Source organism: Rhinatrema bivittatum, chromosome 1, assembly GCF_901001135.1.
Source record: "Rhinatrema bivittatum chromosome 1, aRhiBiv1.1, whole genome shotgun sequence".
NCBI lineage: Eukaryota > Metazoa > Chordata > Amphibia > Gymnophiona > Rhinatrematidae > Rhinatrema > Rhinatrema bivittatum.
Window position 1 is genome coordinate 456,586,729 of NC_042615.1, and position 24,528 is coordinate 456,611,256.

The 24,528-nt window shown below is 42.0% G+C and overlaps 1 protein-coding gene across 1 annotated transcript in view; it reads left to right on the plus strand.

Moving 5' to 3' along the window:
- The first annotated feature begins 214 nt into the window (after nucleotides 1-214).
- Nucleotides 215-24,528, plus strand: part of TYRP1 (tyrosinase related protein 1) — a 43,741-nt gene continuing 19,427 nt past the window's right edge. Inside the window, exons 1-4 of the mRNA XM_029605464.1 lie at nucleotides 215-308; nucleotides 12,274-12,676; nucleotides 15,786-16,108; nucleotides 19,113-19,317. Coding sequence (XP_029461324.1) covers nucleotides 12,295-12,676; nucleotides 15,786-16,108; nucleotides 19,113-19,317 — 910 coding nt within the window. The 5' untranslated portion in view covers nucleotides 215-308; nucleotides 12,274-12,294. The remainder of the gene's footprint in view (nucleotides 309-12,273; nucleotides 12,677-15,785; nucleotides 16,109-19,112; nucleotides 19,318-24,528) is intronic.

The following is a 24,528-nucleotide window of genomic DNA, read 5'->3' on the forward strand; positions in this document are numbered from 1 at the left end:
ACAGTTCTTTGCCTGCTTTGTTTAGTAATTACCACAACCCCTGCTTAAATCTTAAAATCACAAGGAGGTCAGTATGAAAGCAGTCATGTGCTGGCAGTCTTTACAAGCAGGACTCATTGAAGTATAAAGCGACTGGGGAGGGGAGTGGGGCCAAGCCCTTCTGACTGCAGAGCCAGGATTAGCAGAGCCCTAATGCATGGAACACATCAGTTGGAATGCTAGTTACATCTGGAGGAAGCCGCTAAACTCTGCCAGCAAGAAAACAGAGAGGAATCACTTGCCAGCATAGGATTAGCAGAGAGCAGCAGGTACTGTATCTGGAACAAATGAAGTCCAACTAGCAATTCGATTTGGATAGGGTTGTAAAGTAACTAATTTGTCACATGCTGTAGTGTAATATAGATACTTTAAATGTGCAATTAACCGCCTTCTATCATGCAATGTGATGTTGGTTAATCGTTTTCTATAAAAACACTAAATGCCTTGTGAGCCACTCTTTGTAAAAAGGGGAATGTTTGTGTTTGTGAATGGTGTTTATTAAAATATTTAAGAACTTCTTTAGCACCCAAGAGCTTGCATAGACGATGCACTCTGTAATTGCCTGTATATAGAACATGCATAGATCATTTGCTTTGTAAAGTTTTAGCTGACACAAGGTGATATTATTTTCAGGCCAGTCCAAAGAGACTAAAAAAAGCTCTATACCTTTCATTTCAGTAATGAGAATAGATATTTTCCATAAATTAACTCCACCGCAGGATGCAGATTGTTTGAACACCTCTATGGAGTTCTCCTAGATTTGTAATGAGGATACTTTGAGGTCATGCCATCTTCTATTAGTTACAAAGTTCAAAGAAGCAGCTCAATTGAATAAACCAATTGAAATATTAACTTTTTTTTTGACAATGTTTCTAGAAATAAAATCCAGTAATTTGGAAACGGTTCATAAAGGTTCAACCAAAAACAATGCCCATCCAATGTTCATTCATGCACAAACAACATCCAATGTTTTAATTGATTTGTTTCTCAGAGCTGCCACTTTGAATATTGTGATTTGTGGATTCTACACCGTTGTGAACTAGTGATTCTCACATGGAATGACGGTATATAAATCACTCAAATAAATAAATAAATAAATAAATAAATAGATTGCTTAAATAAGCTCTATTAAGGGACTTATGCATTACTGCACCAAGCGATTCTCCTGTAGTCACAAAATGGGCAAGCACAATCCTTTACTACATCAGGCCCTCAGTCGCTCTGCTAAGTTTTGTCTCTCTTTTACTGAGCCAGCAAAAATATATACATAGATGAAATTGTACAAAGAGAAAGTGAATGTGACTGCTCTCTTCGGCTTCATGCCTCTTCAGCATGCAGACTGAGAATTGCAGTACCTTCCATGATTTAAAATTGAAAAAAAGGTGAAGTAGAACTCCTCACAAAAAATACAATGAAGAAAATGGGGCATTATGGCAATAAAGAATATGTAAGTGGACGCAAATACTAATGAATACATCCAATTAATTTTTGTGTGTGTCCTCTTACATAATCTTTGCTATTGTAATGGCCACTGTTAATTGATTGCAACAATTTTTAACTGAAAAAATGGGAGACTACTTTGAAGATTTTGATACCTTTTATTAGAGCAACAAAAATATATACAGATTGAACCAAATGTTTTCATCAATTCATTAAAAGAAAAAAACCCTCATAACTTCTAACACTCCCTGTTTTTCTTAAGACCAATAGAACAACAAGCATTGCAGTTTAGAGATTGTTAATTGAAATTTTGGGAAAATTCATTATATATTTGCAAAAAAAAGGGATTCCTTTTTAAGTAATACTGGACAAGTCCCAGTTGACATTAATATGAGCCTGCGTTGTGCATGTGTTTTACAAACTGTAAATCGGCATAAATTACTGCAAGTTTAGGAAGGTTGATCAAATAGTGATTAATTCTTCTCCTCCAAATAACTTAACCAGCTTTTCTTCAAAAGTCTGGAATAAATCTGTCATATAATGCATGCCAATATTTGAAAGCTTACAGTATGTAAGGGATATTTAGAGTTAGGAATAGGAATTGTATTTTTCATTTCTTCTCCATTTTGAATTATATTATTCTATGTCATTTATATCATCACAGACACAGCAGCTTTTTAATTGCAATAGAGTTTACATTAGTTATCTACACACATTACAGGATATGTCTGTGGTGGAATGCAAAGATATGAGAAAAACGTACATAATCAAGTTAAAAGAATACTACATTAAGACAAGCAAGCATGGTCTACAGACTGCCTTCAGTGGACTTTGTTAATGGAGGATGTACCTACATTCTTATACTACTCCCTAATCAGAGAATGCTTGTATAAATAAAGTAGTAATACCCAAGCGTTTTGCAAAAATGCCATGGCAACCTACTGCTGTTCCAGTAACATAGATCATGCTTGTTGATTGGTAGCTCAAGATGAGTTAATTTCAAGTTCTGTAGATATTTCCTTATCTCCAGAGGGCTTAAATTCTAAAGACTTGAATTCCAGGGATGGTAACTTTCAAACAGGCACTCAGGGAGGTGGCCATTTTATAACATATGCACATGTTAGAAAATAGCCTGGTGGCATGCACATGTTTACCAACTGTTATATGGGTGAACACGAGTGCATGAAAATGCTGCTTCTACCATGTAAATCAGGGGATTTTAAAGGGGGCGCAAGCTGATGCTATTCCCAGTTTTACCAGTTCAGCCCTGGTTCGCCCAGAAGAGATAGGTCCTCCAAAACCCCCTTGTTTAATAGCCTTCACACCTTCCAGTTATATTTGACCCTTACAACCTGCAGCTCTGCCTATTTGTCTTTATTTTCTAACTTTATTTTTTAACGGCATCCATAGCAGAAATAAAGTTATGCAGCAGGGGGTCTCAGAACATGCCAGGTTGCTTCAGTATTTGTGCACACATCTCTGGTTCATGCCCCTAAATGCCAATGGCCCACCCAGACAACACTCACTCTCCATCCATTTTTGAAAACTATCAGGATGTGTGCACTGGGGGAGATATATGCATATCTAGCCGGCTTTTAAAATCTGCTCGTTGTGCATGAGCCTGACTTATTTGCACATCCTCTAATTAATGCACCTTTAAGGCTTTTCCCATTCTGTGTCTATGGGAAAAAGGCTTAGAAAATCAGACCCTACCTAAAGAGCGAATTTTAAAAGCCCTACAAGTGGCAAAAACGGGAGATATGCGTGAGACTGAGATATGTGCGGCAGACACGGATTTTAAGAGGCCCGCAGCCACGCACATATCTCCCAGTACACGAATTAGAAAGGATTTCGCAAAAAGGGGTGGGCTAGGGATGGGGTCTGGGTGGGGCCTTGTTGGGTCAGGACAGCACCATTAAGTCCGAGTCATATACAAGCACAAGCCGGAATCCGACGACCGATTAAGTTGCTACTGCTATGGACTGCAGGTAAGTAGTCAAATATGCACCCTCCTCCTAGACACCATGTCCGCAATGGGTTTCAAACAAATTGTCAACTCACCTACCCAGAGATCAGGCCACACATTTGACCTCATATTCATCAATAACAAAGCTACATCCACAAACAAACCACCAACGACAACCAGCATTCCATGGTCAGACCACAAATTAATCCAGACCACACTTCTACTGAAAACCCTACACGCTGAAACTGACCAATCCAAAAAATACATTGAATTCCACAAACCATGTCCCAGCAAAGAGCTGATAGAAACACTTCCCAATGCCCTGACCTCCCTCGACCTCAACGATGCAAACACCGCCATCAACTCGTGGATCTCCATCAATGCAGAAGTTGCCAAATCCAAATGCCCGATGATCTCCAAAATTATCAATATGGACAACCCACATAAAATTCCTTGGTACACCTCAGAACTAAAAATCACCAAACGACGTCTCAGACAAGCGGAGAAAAGTTGGCAAAGACATCCTACTGCTCTCCACCATGACAGATCCAAAACATTGCTCCACATATACAGAACAGACAACAACAAAGCCAAAAGAGAATACTACTCAAAGAAAATCCACCAACACCAATACAATCCCAGAAACCTTTTCAACTTTGTCTCCAACCTAACCAAACCAAGCCTCAACCCATTGTCAAAGAAAGAATCAATGAAGGCTTGTGAGAAACTCGCCCAATTCTTCATGGACAAAATATCAAAATTAATACCAACCAACCCCCCAGCAAGCCCGGATAGGCCGAATCCTCACAACACAGCATCTCTTACCTGGACCACATTCGACCTCATTGCCTCAACAGAAGTCGAAAAGATTATTCAAAAAATCAACCCAGCAGCCCATCCCCTGGATCCCATCCCAGTAAAAACTCTCAAGCTAATCCCTGAAGTTATCGCTAAACCAATAGCCAACATAATAAATACATCCCTCGACCAAGACCTCTATCCTGAAGCCCTCAAATGCACCTTAATTAAACCCATTCTAAAAAAAACTACAACTGAATCCCTCCGGCCCTGCTAACTACAGACCTATCTTGAACCTATCCTTCATATCAAAGATCCTAGAAAAAATTGTCAACCGCCAACTCTCGGAACACCTTGAAACACACAAAATTCTCTTCCCCACTCAACACTGATTCAGGAAATCACTCAGCACTGAAACCCTACTACTATCCCTCACAGACACTGCTCTGAGAAGTCTTGATTCTGGTCACTCCTACCTCCTAATACTACTGGACATCTCTGCCGCATTCGATACCATCAACCACAACCATCTACTATCACAATTAACAGAAATCGGACTTGGCAACAAAACCCTTAAATGGTTTGAATCCTACTTATCTAACAGATCCGATAAAGTGCTACTAAACAACAGCAAATTGAAACACTACTCACTCCCTCATGGCTTCCCACAAGGCTCCTCCCTTTCCTCCACCCTATTCAATTTATACATGCTCCCCCTCTGCAAACTCCTCTCCAGCCTAAACCTCCACTACTTCGTCTGTGCAGATGATGTTCAAATACTATTCCCCATGAAAGAAAACTTACAATGTACCCTACTGCTATGAGAAACCTACTCAGCCCAAATAAATAACCTCCTCACGCAGCTTTGCCTCACACTCAATCACTAAGAAACTGAAATACTATACATAGCAAACAAGAACCACACAAAGAACATCCAAGTTCCCACACCCACCCAACCACCCAGCCAATGCATTACCGAAGTAAAAGACCTAGGCATTACATTGGACTCCGAGCTCAACCTAAAAAAACACATCATTGCAACAATAAAATACGGCTACTTCAAGCTACAAGTCCTCAAGAAAATCAAACCCCTCCTCTTCAATCAAGACTACAGAACAGTACTTCAATCCCTCCTATTCTCCAAACTGGACTGCTGCAACTCCCTTCTACTTGGACTCCCTTCATCCACCCTCAAAACCCTGCAACTACTCCAAAATGCAGCAGCCAGATCCCTAACAAACAGCAGTCTCTCCGCCCACATCACACCCATCCTCAAAGACCTTCACTGGCTCCCAATATCCCAAAGAATCTAATACAAGGCCCTCACCCTACTACACAAATCAATACACAATAAAAGCACAGAATGGCTAAAAGACGCCCTCCACCACCATCACACCCAAAAAAACCTCAGATCTAAAAACACCAGCCTGCTAAACATACCCTCCGCAAAACAAGCTCACCTCACCGCAACCAGAAAACTCGCCATATCAATAGCTGGCCCCTCTTTGTGGAACATACTCCCTGAACAACTCAGATTGGAGACTTCCACCCAGTCTTTCAAAAAAAATCTAAAAACCTGGCCATTCCAAAAAGCCTTTCAGCCCTATAGCCTAACTCCCCCCCCCCCCCCATCCCCACCCCAACTTCACAATAAAATGGAAACGTCACAATCCCAATTAACCTTTAGATATGCCCGCGTACCTCACTAAGCCCCTCTCTGCCTCCTATGTACAGATTTCCCCTATGTAAATAACTAGGGATGCCTACCTCCCTATATAACTATAGTTATTGCCCTGTTGAGCTGTTTGAATCAAATTACCCTGTTGAGCTGTTTGAACCAACTCTTTTTCAATGTTTACCACTGCTAAAACGTAATTGTATTAACTGTTATTTTGCCTCAATTCCATGTAAAAATGGTAAGACACGTTTGTTCTACTATTTCTCCACGCTCACATGTAAACCGATGTGATATATCCCACTGAATGTCGGTATATAAAAGCAAATAAAATAAATAAATAAATAAATTTTGGGTAGTCAGCGGGGTTTTAGGAGTTGGGGCTAGTAGGATAAAAGGGAGGCAGTTTAGGTAGGGGATTTAGGAAATCCGTTCCTTTACAGGGGCGAACTGGGAGGTAACAGGGAAATAGACCTAATGCATTGCCACCGCATCTACTAAAATCCCCCCACTTACGCGCATGAGACAGCATTCGCGCGCACATGCACGTGTTGATATAAAATTGTGTGTGCATGTGCGCACAAGAAGCAGATTTTATAGCATGCGTGCATATACGCACGCATGTTATTAAATCGGTGCATCCATGTGCGCCTGTGCGAGATTCTTAAAATCTACTTTTAAGTTTCTACCTGAATCAAAGGAAGGTGAAATGATTTTCTCAAGATCACAAGTTCAGCTGATGCAAATTTTCTCCAAAAGGTCATAGTAAGCCAGTCGCTTGGTGCTTAGCAGTAAAAGTAAAGGAGGCCAACTCTCAAGAAACCATTAATAAATCAAATGTTTATTTGAATACATGAATTAACTTTCCTTGAATATAGAGCCTGCAAAGATATCTTGATACAAAATAGATTGTGCAGCACAGTTTATTGAAATTGATTTCAAAGAAGATAGCGAACAAAAGAATCCCAGACGTCAGACAGGTCTCTTTCAGAGCCAAGTTCACAACTGGTGGTGAAAAGTTAATTAGAAAGGCAGCATTTTTGAATCAACACAATTACAATCCAAAGAAGATGGGCTCGATTTCTCCAATCTTGCTATACACAATATTGCCACAGTCAGACACATCCAGGGCAGATAGGGAGCTAGTCTGAATGGCATTCTGGGCCAATGGAGGAGTCAGAATTCTGGTGCCCCCTATGGATAAAAGCTTGATTTTCATGATGGGTAAACAGTTATTCCCTCCTCTTGGCTGCAGAACTCAGTATGCTAAAACCTTGAAAGAAATATGGGTTGTCTGGTTGTTCACCAAATAAAGTTGCTAACCCCTGTACTTGAATATTTGCAGTATCCTCTCTCAGTCAAGAGAAGAGTGGGATTAAAGAAAGGAATGTTTTCTGGTTAGAAATTATGGGCCGGATTTTAAAAGCCCTACGTGCGTAAATCCAGAGGCCCAGCGATGCGCGTAAAGCCCCGGGACGCATGTAAGTCCCGGGGCTTTACTAAAGGGGCAGTCTGAAGTGGGGTGGGGGTGGGGCCAGAGGCCTCCAACCACAGCGGCCATTGCCGCTGTGTCAGAGGACCGTGTGCCGGCAGGGTGCTGGTGCGCGCAAGTTGCGCCTGCCTCTGGGCAGGCGCAACTTGCGCAACTTGCGCCTGCCTCTGGGCAAAAGGTAAGATAAAAGTCAGGGGGGTTAGAGTATGGCTAGGGGGGGAAAGGTTAGGGGAAGGGGTGGGAAGGTTAGGCTAGGGGGGAGGGAATGAGGGAAGGCAGCACGGCTCAGCGCACAAAAGACGCACAATTGTGCACCCCCTTGCGCGTGCCAACCCCCGATTTTATAACATGCGCGCGCCAGGTAGCACGCACACATGGACGCGCTTATTCAGCTTTTAAAATCTACCCCTAAGTCATTTTAGATGTCCCTATTCAGCTGCTGTGTGGCTCTACTAGGTAGCCAGATAAACTTATCCGACTAAGTAGCACTATGTATTCAGCGGCACAACCACACCACTGAATACACCTGGCTATCTTAAAGTTAACTGTATACAGACTGACCAGATTTGCTGGATAAATCATCCCACTAATTCTGAATATCAAAGTTTGCCAGATAACTTATTTTTATTTTATTTTTTTTTTATTTATTTAAATCTTTTCTATACCGACATTCATGAACAGTGTCACATCATATCGGTTTACAAGGAACCAGGGGGTATAACTTAACAACCATTTAACAAGAGGCAAAGTTACAATAAACAAGGTGACATGAACCTGGGGGCTAAGGTAGCTGGAAAACAAAGGATAGAGAAGTTAAATAAAACATAATGAACTGTGGATTAGGCGGGGTGCCTAGCCAAGTAAAGCGAAGTTTGACTAGGAGGCATTTGCATGGTTTAGAAAGTTAAGGGAAGGCTTGAAGGAATAGCCAGGTCTTGAGATTTTTCATAAATGTTAGAGGGCAGGGTTCCAGTCTGAGATCAGGGGGCAAGGTATTCCAAATGGCAGGTCCCGCTGTTGAGAATCTTCGTTCTCTGGTGGCTGTAAGACGAGTGGCTTTGGTTGATTGGACTTGCAAGTTTCCTTTATACGCTTCTCTGATGGGTCTTGACAATGAGTATAGTTTGAGTGGGATCCGAAGGTCTAGCTGTAGTTGATGGTGGATAGTTTTGTGGATTATGGTGATGGACTTGTGTAAGATTCTGTGGTTTATTAGAAGCCAATGCAGGTTCCGGAGGATGGGGGTGATGTCTGCTCCACGGTTGGTGTTAGTTAAGATTCTAGCCACCGCGTTCTGGAGCATCTGAAGAGGTTTGGTGGAGGAAATGGGGAGACCAAGGAGGAGAACGTTGCAGTAGTCTATCTTGGCAAAGAGCGTGGTTTGGAGGACTGTCCTAAAATCTTGGAAGTGGAGGAAGGGTTTGAGCCTTTTCAGAACTTGTAGTTTATAGAAGCAGTCCTTGGTTGTGTTGTTAATGGATTTCTTTAGATTCAGACGGTTGTCGAGGATTACTCCAAGATCTCTTACTTGCGTGATTTGGGTGTTGGGGGGAGTCTGATAGGTTAGGTCCGTGTGGTCGGAGGAGATGAGAAGGAGTTCGGTCTTGGCAGCATTAAGGACCAGGTTTAGACTTGTGAGAAGGTGGTTAATGGATTGGAGGCAGTTTTCCCAGTAAATGAGTGTTTTTGAGAGGGATTCTGTTATTGGGATAAGGACCTGTACATTGTCTGCATAGAGATAATGTATTAATTTTAGGTTTGTGAGCAACTGGCAGAGGGGAAGAAGGTAAATGTTGAAGAGGCTGGGTGATAGTGAGGAGCCTTGGGGTACGCCTAATGATGACTTGATGTTGGGAGATTCTTTGTTGTTAATTTTGACTTTGAAGCTTCTGTTGCTAAGGAAGGAGTTGAACAATCTGTGGACCGATCCTGATAAGCCAATGTCTGAGAGGCGATTTAGAAGGATGGCATGGTTCACAGTATCGAACGCAGCAGAGATGTCTAGGAGAACTAGTAGGAATGAGTGCCCTTTGTCTAGGCCCATGATGATGTGATCTGAGAGGGATATAAGGAGAGTTTTCATGCTGAATGATTTACGGAAGCCGTATTGGGATGGATAGAGTATTTTGTGTTCTTCCAGATAATCGGAGAGCTGTGTATTGACGAATTTCTCTGTGAGTTTAGCAAGAAAAGGGAGAATAGAGATAGGGCGGAAGTTGGAGAGTTCTCTTGTGTCCAGGTTAGGTTTCTTCAGGAGGGGTTTGAGGGAGACAGTTTTTAGCCTGTCTGGGTAGATTCCTTGAGATAAGGAGCAGTTTATGATGTTGGCCAAAGGTTTGGAGATGGTATCTGGAATGAGTTGTAGAAGTTTTGTTGGAATGTGGTCTGAAAGGTGGCTGGATGGTTTCAATCTCTTGAGTAGGGACTCGATCTCCAGGGAGGTTGTGGGTTCGAAGGTGTCGAGGATAGCTCCAGGGTGAGTGGGGGTGTTAGAATTTAGTGGGGGAGGCATTGTGATGGTGGGGAGGAGAGCTAGTGTGTTTGAGATTTTTTTCTGGAAGAAGAGTGCTAGCTCGTTTGCTTTGGATTGAGCCTGGTCATCTGTGATAGCCGGGGCAGAGGATTTAGTGAGTTGGGAAACGTAGGAGAACAGGGCCCTAGCATCAAATTGGAGGTCATGGATTCTGCTGGCGTAGAAGTCTCTTTTTGTCCATAGGATGGCACTCTTGTAGAGGTGGAGCGTGCATTTATAGTCTGACAGTGTAGTCATGCTGGGGGTCTTACGCCACTTGCCTTCCTTGTGTCTGAGGTCTTGCTTCATCTGTTTGAGTTTGGGGGAAAACCAGGGATGTTTCCTTTTTTTCGTCGGGTTGATTATTTTGACCACTGAGGGGCATAGTTTATTAGCTGTTGACTCTGTGATATTGTGCCAGGATAGAAGGGCTGAGTTGGGGTTGATTGTATCCAAATTAGTGAGTTCTTTGGATAGGTATTCACTGAGCACGTCGGATGCGCATGATTTCCTGAAGTGGATGGTAGAGTGGGGTTGGGGGAGGTTTGGACTTCCTTTAGTTGTGAGGGTTGAGGATATCAGTGAGTGGTCTGACCAGGGGACTGGGGTGCAGTCTGGAGTGGTAGCATATGACAGGCTGGAATTTATGAAGATGAGGTCAAGTGTATGTCCCGCTTTATGGGTAGGTTTGTCTATGATTTGTTCAAAGCCCATGGCTCTGAGTGTGGTGAGGAAGGCTTCACAATTGGGCGAGGGTGGTGAGGCGTCGACGTGGAGGTTGAAGTCCCCTAGAATCATAGCTGGGGAGTCTGTGTTGATGTGTTTGGCTATGACATTATATGAGGGGGGAGGCATCAGTATCTAGTAATCCTGGTGGGGCATATACTAGTAAAATTTGCAGCTGATTAGATTTGAATAGACCTAGTTCGAGTTTGGTGGAAGTCTTGACTGGTTGTGGGATGAGTCTGAGCTCTTTTTTGGCTATTTGGCTAATTTAACTCCTCCCAGTTACTTCCCTGGAATGCCCCTAACTTATCCGGCATATTTTTTATTCACTAAAATTCCACTTAACAGGCTATGAACTACATTTTAGCTTGCACATGTTATTCATTAACTTAATAATCAAAAATGATTTGCATGCACACAATAGCTTGCAAAATCTCCTGTACAAACTAGCCCAAAGTGAACGTAATGTTGCAAAGAAGCAATCCCCCCCCCCCCCCCCCCCCGCGCATGAATGAACAATTCCAAGGGTATGATCCATCACCCAAGATTGAAGATAACCCCTCCAGGGTCTAGGCTAGATCTCCCCATCCCATCCTAACATTACATATTGATCACTTACTACTTCAGAGGCCCCCTGTTCTTCACCAGTAGGAGGGACTGCAGAACTTTACAGGGGGGATATATAGAGAGTGTCAGATTGGCCCTTTAAAAGAGTCACTCTCTCTCTTTTTCTCTCTCTCTCTCTCTCACCTTGTCAGGACCAGTTACCTGCATAACTTGGCAGGGATTACACATGTACATCTTGGCCCCACACTGGAACACCCATCTCCTTTTTCTTAACATGTGCACCCGTACTTCCCGGTTTCTTAAAATTTGTGCATGGCCCACATTCTGCATGTATGGGGCTGTTTTTGCACAAACAACGCTTTTAAAATCTGCCTGTAATGCCTCACGGTCAAACTTAGGGCCTGATTTGCTAAGGCTTTTTTTCTCATTATAGTGTCTATGGGAATAATGCTTAGTAAAGGACCTCCTTAGAATATAAGCCCTCTAGGGATAGCAAAATATCTACAGTGCCTGAATGTAATCCACTTTGAAGTCTCATGAAAAGCAGAATGTAAATGGTACAAATTAAATAATGATTAGAAAGATTAATTTTAGTGTCAACCCAATAACTGCCTCTGACCCTGGTTTAACATTCATGCTATAGCCTAATTGCTCAGCCTGCTTTTCCAGATACACACATTAAAGCACATACCCTTTAATGAGTATTCTTTATAAACGCTCTTTGGTTAAATATGCTCTATAAGTCGCAAGAGTTGCAGTGTGTTCCTCATTTACCTTTATAGTCTCCCTCTTCAAAGTTTTCAAAAATTGTCAGTTCTGCATTAACAAGAAGGAAAGCAGACAAGCGATCAATTATTTGTTCTCACACTGGAACACATGCAGTTGATAACTCTGATATGTTTTTGAATAAACGAGTATCTTTTAAAGTTTTGCATCACTTTACTTTTTTTTCTTTTCTCTCCAGTGTCGCTTTAGCTTTATTTGTGAAACTCACTATGCAGAGTCCAACTGTTCTGGGGACTGGGTGAAAGAAGTTGTTGCTTTCTGTCTTTTCTTAGGCTTTGCTCTTTGCTCTCACCATGCTGCAGGGGGTTAACGCCTTGCCTGGTCTCCCAGTGCTGCTGCTACTGCTGCTGTGTTTGCCTCAGGGGGGAGCACAGTTCCCACGGCAGTGCGTCGCCCCTGAGATCCTGCGCAGCAGAATGTGCTGCCCATCGCTAATCCCGGAGACCATTGATCCCTGTGGCGTGTCTCAGGGAAGAGGCCAGTGTGTGCCAGTAACCATAGACTCACGACCACACGGCCCCCAGTATCCACATGATGGCCGGGATGACCGGGAGCGTTGGCCCGCCCGCTTCTTTAGCTGGACCTGCCGCTGCAATGGCAACTTCTCTGGATACAACTGTGGGACATGCAAGCCGGGTCGGACAGGGGACAATTGTGACCAACCAGTCCTGGCAGGTAACTGTAACTAAGGGCTGCACCTTGCATAACAGGTATTGTGATACTGAAAATATAGACAGCAGATATATGAAGGTAAGTGTGGAGGTTTAGACTAGAGCAGTTCAGGACATAGGACACCTTTATCACTGGTCATATAGTCTTTTTTGTGAATTTCTTTCTTGGTTGTGTATGTATGAGTATGAGTGAGAGAGAGTGTGTGTGTGAGTGTGTGTGTGTGTGTGTGTGTGTAGAGAAGGAAAACTATTGAAATGAGCTCTGGAGAGTAGCTACAAATCTTTATAGGCACCCATAGATTTTTTTTTTCCATAACTATAGGGTCTGTTATTAAGCTGTATTAAGGCTTTACCATGCAGTAAATGCCTCAATGCAGTGCTAAAACATAATATTTCAAATACCATGCATTATCTTCCCTCTCAAAAATCTTGTGCAATGCAGGTACAGATTCTGTGCTGCTAATCTAATTGCAGTTTTATTTTGCTATACCAGGTTTTTATTTTTATTTATTTATTTTTTTTATTATCAAATGTTTCAGTTATGTTTTAATGTTCTTTTATGTCATATTTGTTTTATTAGTTAATGTAATTGTAACAGTTTTTGTCATTTTATCGTAAATTGCTTTGACTAACTTGAAATGAAAGGCGATTCATAATTATGAATAAATTAATCTAATGATCTCAGGCAAATAAAATAAGGTGGTCTGCATCAAATTTTGCAAGCTGTGTTATTTTAAGGAAAGTTAGCTACTCCTCCTTGGAGTTTTGGGATGGTAATGCGCATCCCAGAATACTTAGGGCTCACCTTAAAGGGCCCAAGTGGCCCAAAAGTGCACCCTTCCCCCAGTCTTGTGAAAACTCATGGAGGTCTCGAGAGACACTCAATCCCACAGATTCCTCTGCCCTTTCAAGTGGCCTTAGTAGTAAAAATGTTAAAAAAAGAACTTTGTGTCCTTGCCCCTCCCCCTCTCTCCCATACCCAGCCCCCATTTTGCAAAACAAAATTAGCACCTGACCTCTCTAACTAACCCCCAAGCCAGTACCTTCCATTCCATGGTGGTGCTTTAATGGAGACTAGAGCATACCTATTTGTTTCAGACTTGTGTTTGTAATTTGTCAGTTGGCCGCATGATGATGACTTTTGCTCCTAAGGCAAATAAATAGTAAATAAACCTCTATGTGAGAAAGTCCTATTTTCTAAATGCTCTGTATGCAAATTTGACCACAATCAAATAGATGTCTTTTCTAATTATGTTCACAGAAGCAAGGACAAAAGCTGAAGAAAGTTTTCTGATAATATATGAATGTCATGTCTAGAGAAATAAGGATAAATTTGAACCTGGTAAATTTTAGCCTGCTTCAGCTTCAGCCAATACAGTAAACAGCGCGGGAGAGCTGGCGAGCGCCCGCTCTCCCAACGCGCGCCCAGGCCACTCTCCTGGGCACGCGATTCACTAAGGAAAGGTATGCAAATTAGGGCCCGCAGTAAAAATGAGGGACACTTTTTGACAGAAGCGGCGTCTGTCAGTGGGTTTGACAGCCGACGCTTAATTTTACCGGCATTTGTTGTCGAACCGCTGACAGTCACGGGTTCGGAAACCGGAAGCTGGCAAAATTGAGCATCCATTTTCCAACCCGCGGGCAGATTTTTTTTTTTTAAAGATTTTTTATTTGTTTTTATTTTTGGGGCCTCCAACTTAATATCACTATGATATTAAGTCAGAGGGTATACAGAAAAGCAGTTTTTTCTGCTTTTCTGTACACTTTCCCGGTGCCGGCTGAAATTAACTCCTGCCTTTGGGTAGGCGTTAATTTCTGAGAGTAAAATGCGCGGCTTGCCTGCACATTTTACTTTCTGTATCGCACAGGACTAACTAATGGGCTCATCCACATGCATTTGCAGTTGCGGACGCTATTAGTTTTGAGGGGTAAAAATAGCGCGTCGAAAACGCGCGGCCAAACGGGGGCTAATGGTGTCCTCGGCCGAGCGCACCATACTGAATCGGCCCAATTGTGAAGACCTGTTCTGACAGAATAACTATGGTTATTGTTTAGTCTAGAAGGATAAATGTTCTCTAGCCCTTGACCAGCAAAGGAACTTGGCCCCACAGCATGCCACCTGGGAGGTATGGTACAAAGTTGACAGAGTACCTGATATTCAAAGAGGATCCATCATATTTATGGCAATCTTTCTGATACATGTTGGAAAGATTATGGAAATGTTTGTGATTTTAAATTTTCTTAGAGGAGTTGTCCACAATTTTGCAAAGCTTTAATATTCAGCACAAGACACTATAACAAAAATACAGAAATAATCCATCCAGATTTATCTCCTCAAATGATCTTCCTGCATTTATGGCCCAATATTACTCTCATTAGTTATCCTAAGAAATGTTTTTTGCACTTACTTATGGTCACTATGTACATCATTGCTAGGATATGGAAGGTAGGAAAAAGCTCTTAGTAAATTCATGTGACTGCAAAAATGTAGGTCATTATTGAAATGGAAAAGTTAGCTGCTTCATTTCATATGAGAATTGCTGAATATTTATGAAGAGGACTAGAAAAAAAGAGACTCCCATTCTCTGTTACATGCTTCTCATATATACTAATACTGTGACCTTTATATGGTAGAGTAGCTATATTTTGGCCTGGTCAAGATTTATAGTATTGATGTATGTTCATGTGTGACCTACAACAAAGAAAACCTCTTAGTGTTTGTATAATGCAAAATGATATTAGTTAGGTATTCTTATACATTTAAGTTTAGAACGAATGTAAAATAGGATGACATGTTGAGAAAAAGAATCCAGTCTACATTGATTACAAATATATGCACTTTATTGTAAGGTACCCAATTTAACAAATGTAGTTTAAATAACAAAATAGGTGAAAATTGGATGGGAATGATGTTTGCCACTAGGCAAACATTATACCTTTTGATTGAGATTTAAAACAAACAAACAAACAAAAAAAGTAGAAAGGTATAGTCTACCTACAAATGGTCAGAAAGTATTCTTATCATTTAAGTTCATCCAGCTGTTTTGTTCATCCAGCATTTAAGCTCACTCAGCTTATTTGTTGCTCTCAAACTTTTTGTTTTGCATCTGTAGTCAGGAGGAACATTCTGGATCTAAGTGCAGAGGAAAAGCGTCGCTTTATCAATGCTCTAGACTTGGCCAAGAGAACAGTGCATCCTGTCTATGTCATAGCTACAAGGAGATACGAAGAAATAATGGGACCAGGTGGTAACATGACACAATTTGAAAACATATCGATTTACAATTACTTTGTATGGACCCATTATTATTCTGTCAGTAAGACGTTCCTAGGTGCTGGACAGCAGAGCTTTGGAGGTATAGATTTCTCTCATGAAGGACCTGCATTCCTTACTTGGCACAGGTACCATCTTCTGCAGCTGGAAAGAGATATGCAGGTAAGAAAATGTCACATTCCATTTCCTTTACCAATAGTTGAGAATTTGTTAATCTTTTCCAGTAGTTTTCTATTATCTGGTTAAGAGTTTCAGTAATCTTCAGAAAAAACTGGATTATTTACAGGCTGTTCTATCATTTACTGACCAAATCAAAAAATTCTTAAATATTGTGTATGAGAAGGAACGTACGTGGTCTCAATTTTTCATGTGCAATACCATTCTATTCTTATGAAAGTCCTATTACAGTACATATAACCTATGTATTAGAGATACTGAACCTTAGAAACCTATTTACTAAAATGTGATTGTTGAGTGTACATGGTACCACACATTTAGCATTTTTATATATCATTATATAGTACATTTAATATGCTATTCACCAAAGGATAGAAAATTTGTAGTAAACAATGTGTTAATTGCGCTACAATAGCGATATTAAAATTCATAATACCAGTCTTCTTCATGTTTTGTGTTAATGCCAGCATTAACATGGATGCATGTGTTAACATGGTCTGTGCAACACTTAAATGAGTCAATTTGCATAATGTTGCATATTAATGTGTGTTAAGACCCCAAACTCCATGTTATTATTAATGCAGTTTGGGGGAGGCAGCTATGAAAGGGGGGGAAAGGGAGAGGGGGGCTGCTCAGCAGCTTCCTCCTGCTCCTTTGTACTTCCATCTCAGTCAGAACCAAGACTTGGATTTGGCACTATGAGCCTTTATTGACAACTAGATTTTTTTTTTTTTACCCATATTTTATATCCCTCCACTCTCACCCAGTCTGGTCATTGCAGTGTTGGTTCTGGTCCAGAGGCCATGCACCAGGGCTCCTTCAGGAACCTTGCAATCACAGCCCTGAATCTGACCAGTATGTATCACCCTAAAAGCAATGACTATAATTCCCTCTCCACCCCTCGCACCCAGGGGCTGTGAGCACTGCCTATGCAACATCCCCAGCCCTGCTGACCAGGGTAGCAGAAGACCTGACTCTGGCATTAACCTGGGGACCTTTCAAGTGGCAAATATATTTAAATGCATTAACTTGCAACAGAAAATGCATCAAGGAAAAAAAATAAAATTAGCATATAAGACCACAACTAGATACAGGGGCCCCAGCAAACGAGGGAGAGGTAAAAGAGGTGAAAAAAAAAGAAAAGGAAATCCAAGTGGATAATTCTCCCTCACCGTATATATTAAAGGATCATAATCATGGCCATAGCACAGCAGTCTAAATCTCCTCTACAAACAGAATCCTCGCTCAACATTAGAAATTCTTGAATCAAACATATGAAGGTACGAAAGCTCAGGAATTACACATTTTTCAGTTGGAAGAACAATTATGCCTTTATAGGGAAAATGTAAAAAGAAACAAGCCCCCAAAGCCTTGACCTCTGGGTGCATAGCTCAACCTTTTTTCCTCCGCTCCTATGCGACCCTACAAAAACCAGGACAAATTCAAACCTTAGAATCCATGAGAAGAATATGCATTGAGTGAAAGTATAATCGAAGGATCAAATTACAATCTTGAAATGAGACAAACACCACTAAAGAGTGTGGCTCTATGTGTTTCGTCCACCATAGTAGCAGAAATATCTATTATGACCCTATTCTGATTTAATATAGCCTGGCCAACGTTTCTACCCTCTGACCCATCACTACTGGGAGGTAGAAGGTAAAACAGACTGAAATATGTCAAGCACTTGCCACATATATGTCTTCAATAATTCAGAAGGCGGCATAATACATTCCTCCCTCGTTAGATTCTGAGAATGCCGATGGTAAATAGTAGATTTGTCTATCTGGGCCAGATCTCTTCCAACCAATTCCAAAAAAGTAGATTAACAGGTCCATAGTAAATTCCTCCATCTGATGTTTAAGAAGAGCTTGTAGTTTACCAAATGCATTACCTGATTAAACAGTCTGAGTAGTGGTTAGGGTTGTCTTTAGCTCACTTTTAATCTGAACCAAAACAATTTTAGCTTTTTTTATTATCAATAACATTAAATGTAATGCACACTTATTTAAAATTGTATTCCAATCTTCTACAAATTCTGAATCTTCTCTCTATATGCAGGGTTCTTTTTGAATTCTTAAACCTCCGGGGAGTGGGTGATTCCGACAATATTCTATTAGTGTTCCAGCATGTAAATCTGTGCAAATCAAATGCTTGTTAAGCTGCACAAATTTGTTCACAGATGGGGTACTGACACCTAATGACCTGAATAAAGAACTAGATTGGGTTGTTTTTATTAGACGTACGGGGTGGGTCTTCAATTGATGTAAGTCTGTACTAAATAAAAGATTAGATGGACAGGTCAAAAATTCCAGGAATAAATGGATTACAGTGGGTTCTAGTGGAATAAGGCTTGTAATGAAGAGGCATCCACTCTCCCCGATGATACACTTACATAATGCCTTTTCTTCATTGGTAAATGAAGCTGCTGTTGCACTTGGCAGATTGCAGGATGGGCCTTTAGTCCGCTCTCTTTATATTTCTCCCCTTCATCTCTGAGTCTCACAATACTACATTTGCAATTCCTTCTAACATTAACATATTTAAAAAAAAAAAGTCTTATACTCCCATTTTACCATATTTGCTATTTTTTTCTTCCATTCGCATTCTGGACTACTTTCCCAGCTTCTCTTAACTTTTCCAGTTATTGTCACCTGTCTTCCTCGTTCTGTGATCTCTTGTAGTTTATCAATGCTAACCATTTTCTCCTTTCCTTTTCAGCTACTTCTTTAAAAAACTATAACAGCTTCTTTCCCTCTTTTCTTTATTTACTTTCCAAAAACATGAGTTGCCTTTGTAATATTTTACTTTCAGTTTTGCCTACTGCTCGTCCACTTCCCCTAGATCTTTCCATCCAGCTAACGATTACTTGAGGTAATCCCCCATTTTAACAAAGTTAGTTTTCCTGATGTCTAGGATCCTACCTTTGAATGAATCTTCATATCCTGAAATCTAATACCAAATCACATTGATATGCTTCAATGTTCAGGAAATGCTACAGGATCCATCATTTGCTCTTCCCTACTGGAATTTTGCTATTGGAGGAAACAAGTGTGATATCTGCAATGATGAATTGATGGGAGAAAGAAGCAACTTTGATTCTACTCTGATAAGTCCAAACTCTGTCTTTGCACAATGGCAAATTGTATGTGAAAACGTAGAAGACTATGATACCCTGGGAACCATTTGCAACAGTAAGTCTCACTTAGTATAATAGGTCTTTTTGCACATTAAAGTGACCTATTTGTGAAGAACTTAAATAATATGAAACATCAAGTCCATATAAGTTTAATAACTTTCAAGTCTTTTTACTTTTGTCATGGCACAATGCTAAAGTTTATCCAGATTATTTGCCATATGTTTTAGTTTTAAGAATTGCAGTGGCAGTAGATAAATCATTGACTCAAAACAGGATACTTTACACAATGGCTAATATGATTATATCTTTTTTTACTTGTGCTATCCAATTCTGCTTTCTACTGACCTTTCTTGCAGGATCTCCACAGGCGTTTCCCTGATTTTGTGATCAATTCTAAATTTCAAGGAGCAAATTGCTATCATGGCTAAATTTCCCCACAGTAAGTTCCCTACTGGGTAAAACTTATGCCACCTAGTCTAGGCTTGCACTAAACCTCAGTAAGGCCTGGATTAATGCACAGACTTATGAGGCCTATGTATAGGGCAGGAAAATTTGAGGAAGAACAGCAAAATTCCCAGTCTGTACCACCTCATTGACTGCCAATACTGCATTAGTCCTTTAAAAGTCATTTGTCAGCACTGCCACAATCCCTCCATTCACGTGACAGTGAGTGCAGGGACTAAGCCTTATGCATCAGAACTAGCCAGCCCCTGAGGCTGCCACTTGGGTAGTGGCGAAACTCGGCCTGAGTCGGGCAATTTTACGTCTCCATCACAATAAATACGTACAAAAGACATTTGGCATCTATCTTCTTTGTTGATACCACTATGGTTAAGTATGCAACACCTACATCACTGCGTACTTTCTATCTGACTGGCACCTCACTTTATAGGTTTTTTCACAGTCTTATGGAAAATTGGACCAGTAATGCATCAACGTAAACTTCCTGCCACCTTGGGGATAAACAATGTGCTCCATATGTCCTTATTAAAGACACTAGTTCTTTCCTGGCCATCCAGTTGGCCTCTGAAACCTACAGAGCTTAACCGCTAGTAGTTCATGATCACCAATGGTATAGTTTTTTTCTACCAGAGAGAATTTTTTTGAAAAATAAGCGCAAGTCACCAGGGTTCCCTTAGAGTTGTGCTGCAGAAGGACAGCACCTACTCCGAGGGTGGACGCATTTACCTCCAGAATGAATGACTTGGACAGATTTGGGTGGTGTAGGCACAGATTAAAAGTAAACTCCTCTTTGAGATGTTCAAAAGCTTGGATAGCATTCCTGGTCCAGTTTTTGGTGTCTGAGCCCTTTCTAGTTAGGGCTGTGAGCAGGGCTCTCAAGGAGGAGTAATCATGAATAAATTATCTATAGTAATTTGTGAACTCCAGAAATCGCTACAGCGCCTTGAGGTTCACAGGCCTGGGGCACTTCAGTATGGCTTTTAACTTGTCTGGCTTCATATGCAGGCCTCGGCAAAAGATGATATATCCCAAGAAGGAAAGTTCTTCCTGTTTGAAGTTACATTTATGTAACTTGGCATAGAGTTGGTGCTCACGGATTCTCTGGAGGACCTGCTTCATGTAACATTGATGCTCCATCAAGAGCTATATAATTCAGATAAATTATCACATGGGAGTAGAGAAGATCCAAGAAGATCTCGTTGATCATAAATATAGAATATTACACACGTTGATCATAAATATAGAATATTACACAAGGCTCTCACTATAATCCACAAAGTCATTCACAACCAACAACAACTAGACCTCCAGATTCCCCTCAAATTATACTCATCAGACAGACCGATTCGAGAAGCATATAAAGGCACCCTGCAACCCCCTACAACAAAATCTACTCGCCTATCATCAACCAAAGAACGAACCTTCTCTACAGCTGGCCCAGCCATCTGGAACAAGATGCCCACAGAACTCAGATTAGAACCATGCCCGCTTACCTTCCGTAAAAAACTTAAGACATGGCTCTTCATCCAGGCCTTCACTTAACCTACAGATCCAGCAATTCCTCACTAATTCAGACACTGACTCCTACCTAAACTCTCTGACAAGTGTAGCCTATACACTTATGCCTCTTCTCATCATATTATTGTATTATCTAACTTGTTCAGTTATGCCTTCTATCGCTCCGGCTATCCTAGCCCTCCAGGTTAATACCCCTTGTTATATGTAACTTTCATTTCTTGTTATATGGTTGACTTTGTTATTCCCCTCATGTTATTTGTAAACCGATCTGATATGAATTTCTTTCATGAAGGTCGGTATATAAAAATGTTAAATAAATAAAAATAAATAAATTGAAAGACTGCAGGAATATTGTATAACCTGAAGTGCATCACTAGATATTCATAGTCTCTGTCATGGTTGTTAAAGGCGGTCTTCCATTTATCACTTTCTCGGATTCTTATCAGGTTGTATGCTCCCTGAAGGTCTAGTATGGTAAATATCTGCATGCCCCAAAGACAGTCAAAGAGCTCGGAGATCTGGGGAAGAGGATAGCGTTTCTTCTTGACAATGGAGCTAAGTTCACAATAGTCAATACAGGGCCATAATGATCCATCCTTCTTCCCTACAAAGAAGAATCTAGCCCCATCAGATGAAAATTAGGGGCAGATAAAGCCTCTGTCCAAATTCTCTTTAATATATTTGGTCATAGCCTCTATTTCTGAGACAGAGAGCAGGTATACTCTGCCTCTGGCTGTAACCTTGCCGAAAACCAAGTCTATGGAGAGCATGATGAGGCAGCAGGACCTCTGCTTGCTGTTTATTGAACACATCTGCAAACTCCGTATATTGGGATGGCAGTCCCAGGAGCTCTGAAGTAGCTGTCTGAGCCAAGGGTACCACAGGCAAAACTTTGTTGAGGCATTGCTCATGACAGCTGGGGTCCCTTTCGGCAACTTGTAACATGGTCCAATCAATGTGGGGCTGATGGAGCCTGTACCACAGCAGGTCAAAGAAGACTGCATTGGCTGCTTTAAGCAACATGTAGGGACTGATTTGTTGTCCATGCAGAATACCTGTTTGCATGTAAATGATACAGTGGCTCTTATAACCTGTCCAGGCAGGGGTGATCCATATAAAGATGAGATTGAGAGGGGAATATTGAAAGAAATTTTGGTATCTGGTAATGATGGACCAGAGCCTCATGGAAGAAGCTGCCACCAGCATTGAATCCAGGAAGGCAAGAGCAACAACAAGAATGTTCCCAAGATAGAGATGCACTGGTACTAGCAGCTGTGGAGAGGTGCAAGGGTGACCTAGGGTGTTCTCTCAGCTTATTTGGGGAGGGACCTGTGAAATGCCCAAAAGCAGCACAATATAAGCATAGATTTATGTTACGACTAGAGATGTGAATCGGAACCGGTATCGGTTCTGATTCCGGTTCCGATTCACATCGTGAAATTTGTTTCTTGCAGTCCGATCGGGTTTTTTTTTATCGGCTGTGCCCGAGCCGATAACCAAAAAATACAGCCGACTCTTTAAAATGAGTTTGTTAGTATCCCCCCACCCTCCGGACCCCCCCACTCCCACGCTCGGGCCGTCGGCTGCCAGTAAACAAAATGGCGCCGATGGCCTTTTGCCCTTAGCATGTGACAGGGTATCCGTGCCATTGGCCAGTCCCTGTCACATGGTAGGAGCAATGGACAGCCGGCGCCATCTTTAAAAATGGTGCGGGCCATCCAGTGCACCTACCATGTGACAGGGGCCGACCAATGGCACCGATAGCCCCTGTCACATGGTAAGAGCAAAGGGCCATCGGTGCCATTTTGATTAGTGGCAGCCGACAGCCCGAGTGCGGGAGAATGCTCCCGGGACCCCCGCTGAACCACCAGGTATTTACAAATTTTTTTGGGGGGTCCGGAGGGTGGGGGATACTAACAAACTCATTTTAAAGGGTCAGGTTATGTTTTTAGGTTGTGTCCTTTCTTCCCGCCCCCCCCCCCCCCCATAATGATAAGAAAACCCACTAAATTAATTGTGGGGTTTCCTATCGCTATCGGGGACCCCCCCGATATCTGACGATATTGAAAATATTGGATGATATTTTCCATCGTCAGATAAACAATTCACATCCCTAGTTATGACGCCTCTGCTTCTTCTCACCTGACAGCTTGATGTGGTCCACCTGCATGGCCTCTATTGCTGCTCATCCCAATTTTGGAGGAGAGCAGAAGGTCACCAGGTGCTGGAAATTAACTGAAAATGTGGATGGTACAGCGAGCTGAGCTCTTCTCTCTCTGGCCCTTTCCTGGAACCCAGGTCTAACCGTATGCTAGGCTAATTAAGATCTCCAAGGTATCTGGCAGGTCCTGGGCAGACATCTCATCTTTAATGCTGTTGCAACCATCGCTGCTCGACATCCTCACTCCGCCCTCTTTACCTCTGTGGCGACTCCCTCTGGGTCTGATGGTCGGCTGGCTGCCGCGGCGTCTCCATGCCGTTTCCCTCTGGCGTCCCCGGACCAGCTCGACATTGCAGATCCACCATGTTGCCTGAAGACCTAGAGTGCGCGTGCTGATTGAAGTACCAGCAAGGGCGCGAACCTCAGGGGCATCCCCCTGAGAAGATGTCATCCGCTTCCAATATTTAAAGGTCTCTATTTCGCTATCTAACTGAGTTAGCAAGGGGTTGGATTGGGAATGTGTCTCGCTACCTACGGACTACTCCCCCCATGCTACTCTGCCTCCTCGGACTTACCTGGGGGCCTCGCTCTTTTCTTTACTTTCAGATTACAGATAGGAACTGGTACTCGCTCCTTGAGGGCCTAAATCTTTCCAGCACCTGAGCTTCCTTGAGACCTTATGTGAGTTTTGTCATCTAGCTCTGTTCATGAACTCTGCCTACTCTGTCTACTCACTTTTCTACAGTTTCTCGACAGCTCAGCCATCCTGGATCGCTGTTCCAGTACCTGAGGGACTACAGCCCTGCCGGGCATATCAGCTCACTACTGCCACCTCTGGTGGTTTCAAAAACCTGTTTAATAAAAGAACTAATGTGTGTCTGTCTCCATACTCAAGCCTAGCTGGTGGTCCCTCTCGGGATATCCTCCCGGGGGCGTGGTCATCTACCACCGGCCCAGGGATCCACCCACAACTACATCAGATTGCTAAACTCCTCATGGAGATTCATTACAGATTGTTAACTCCCAGATCTAACACAGAGCTTTCCTAACAGATTGCTAACTCCTATCTGATTGCTCCTCCCATCAGATAGCAGAATACTGCAAATGCACTCCAAGGGTCCTTGC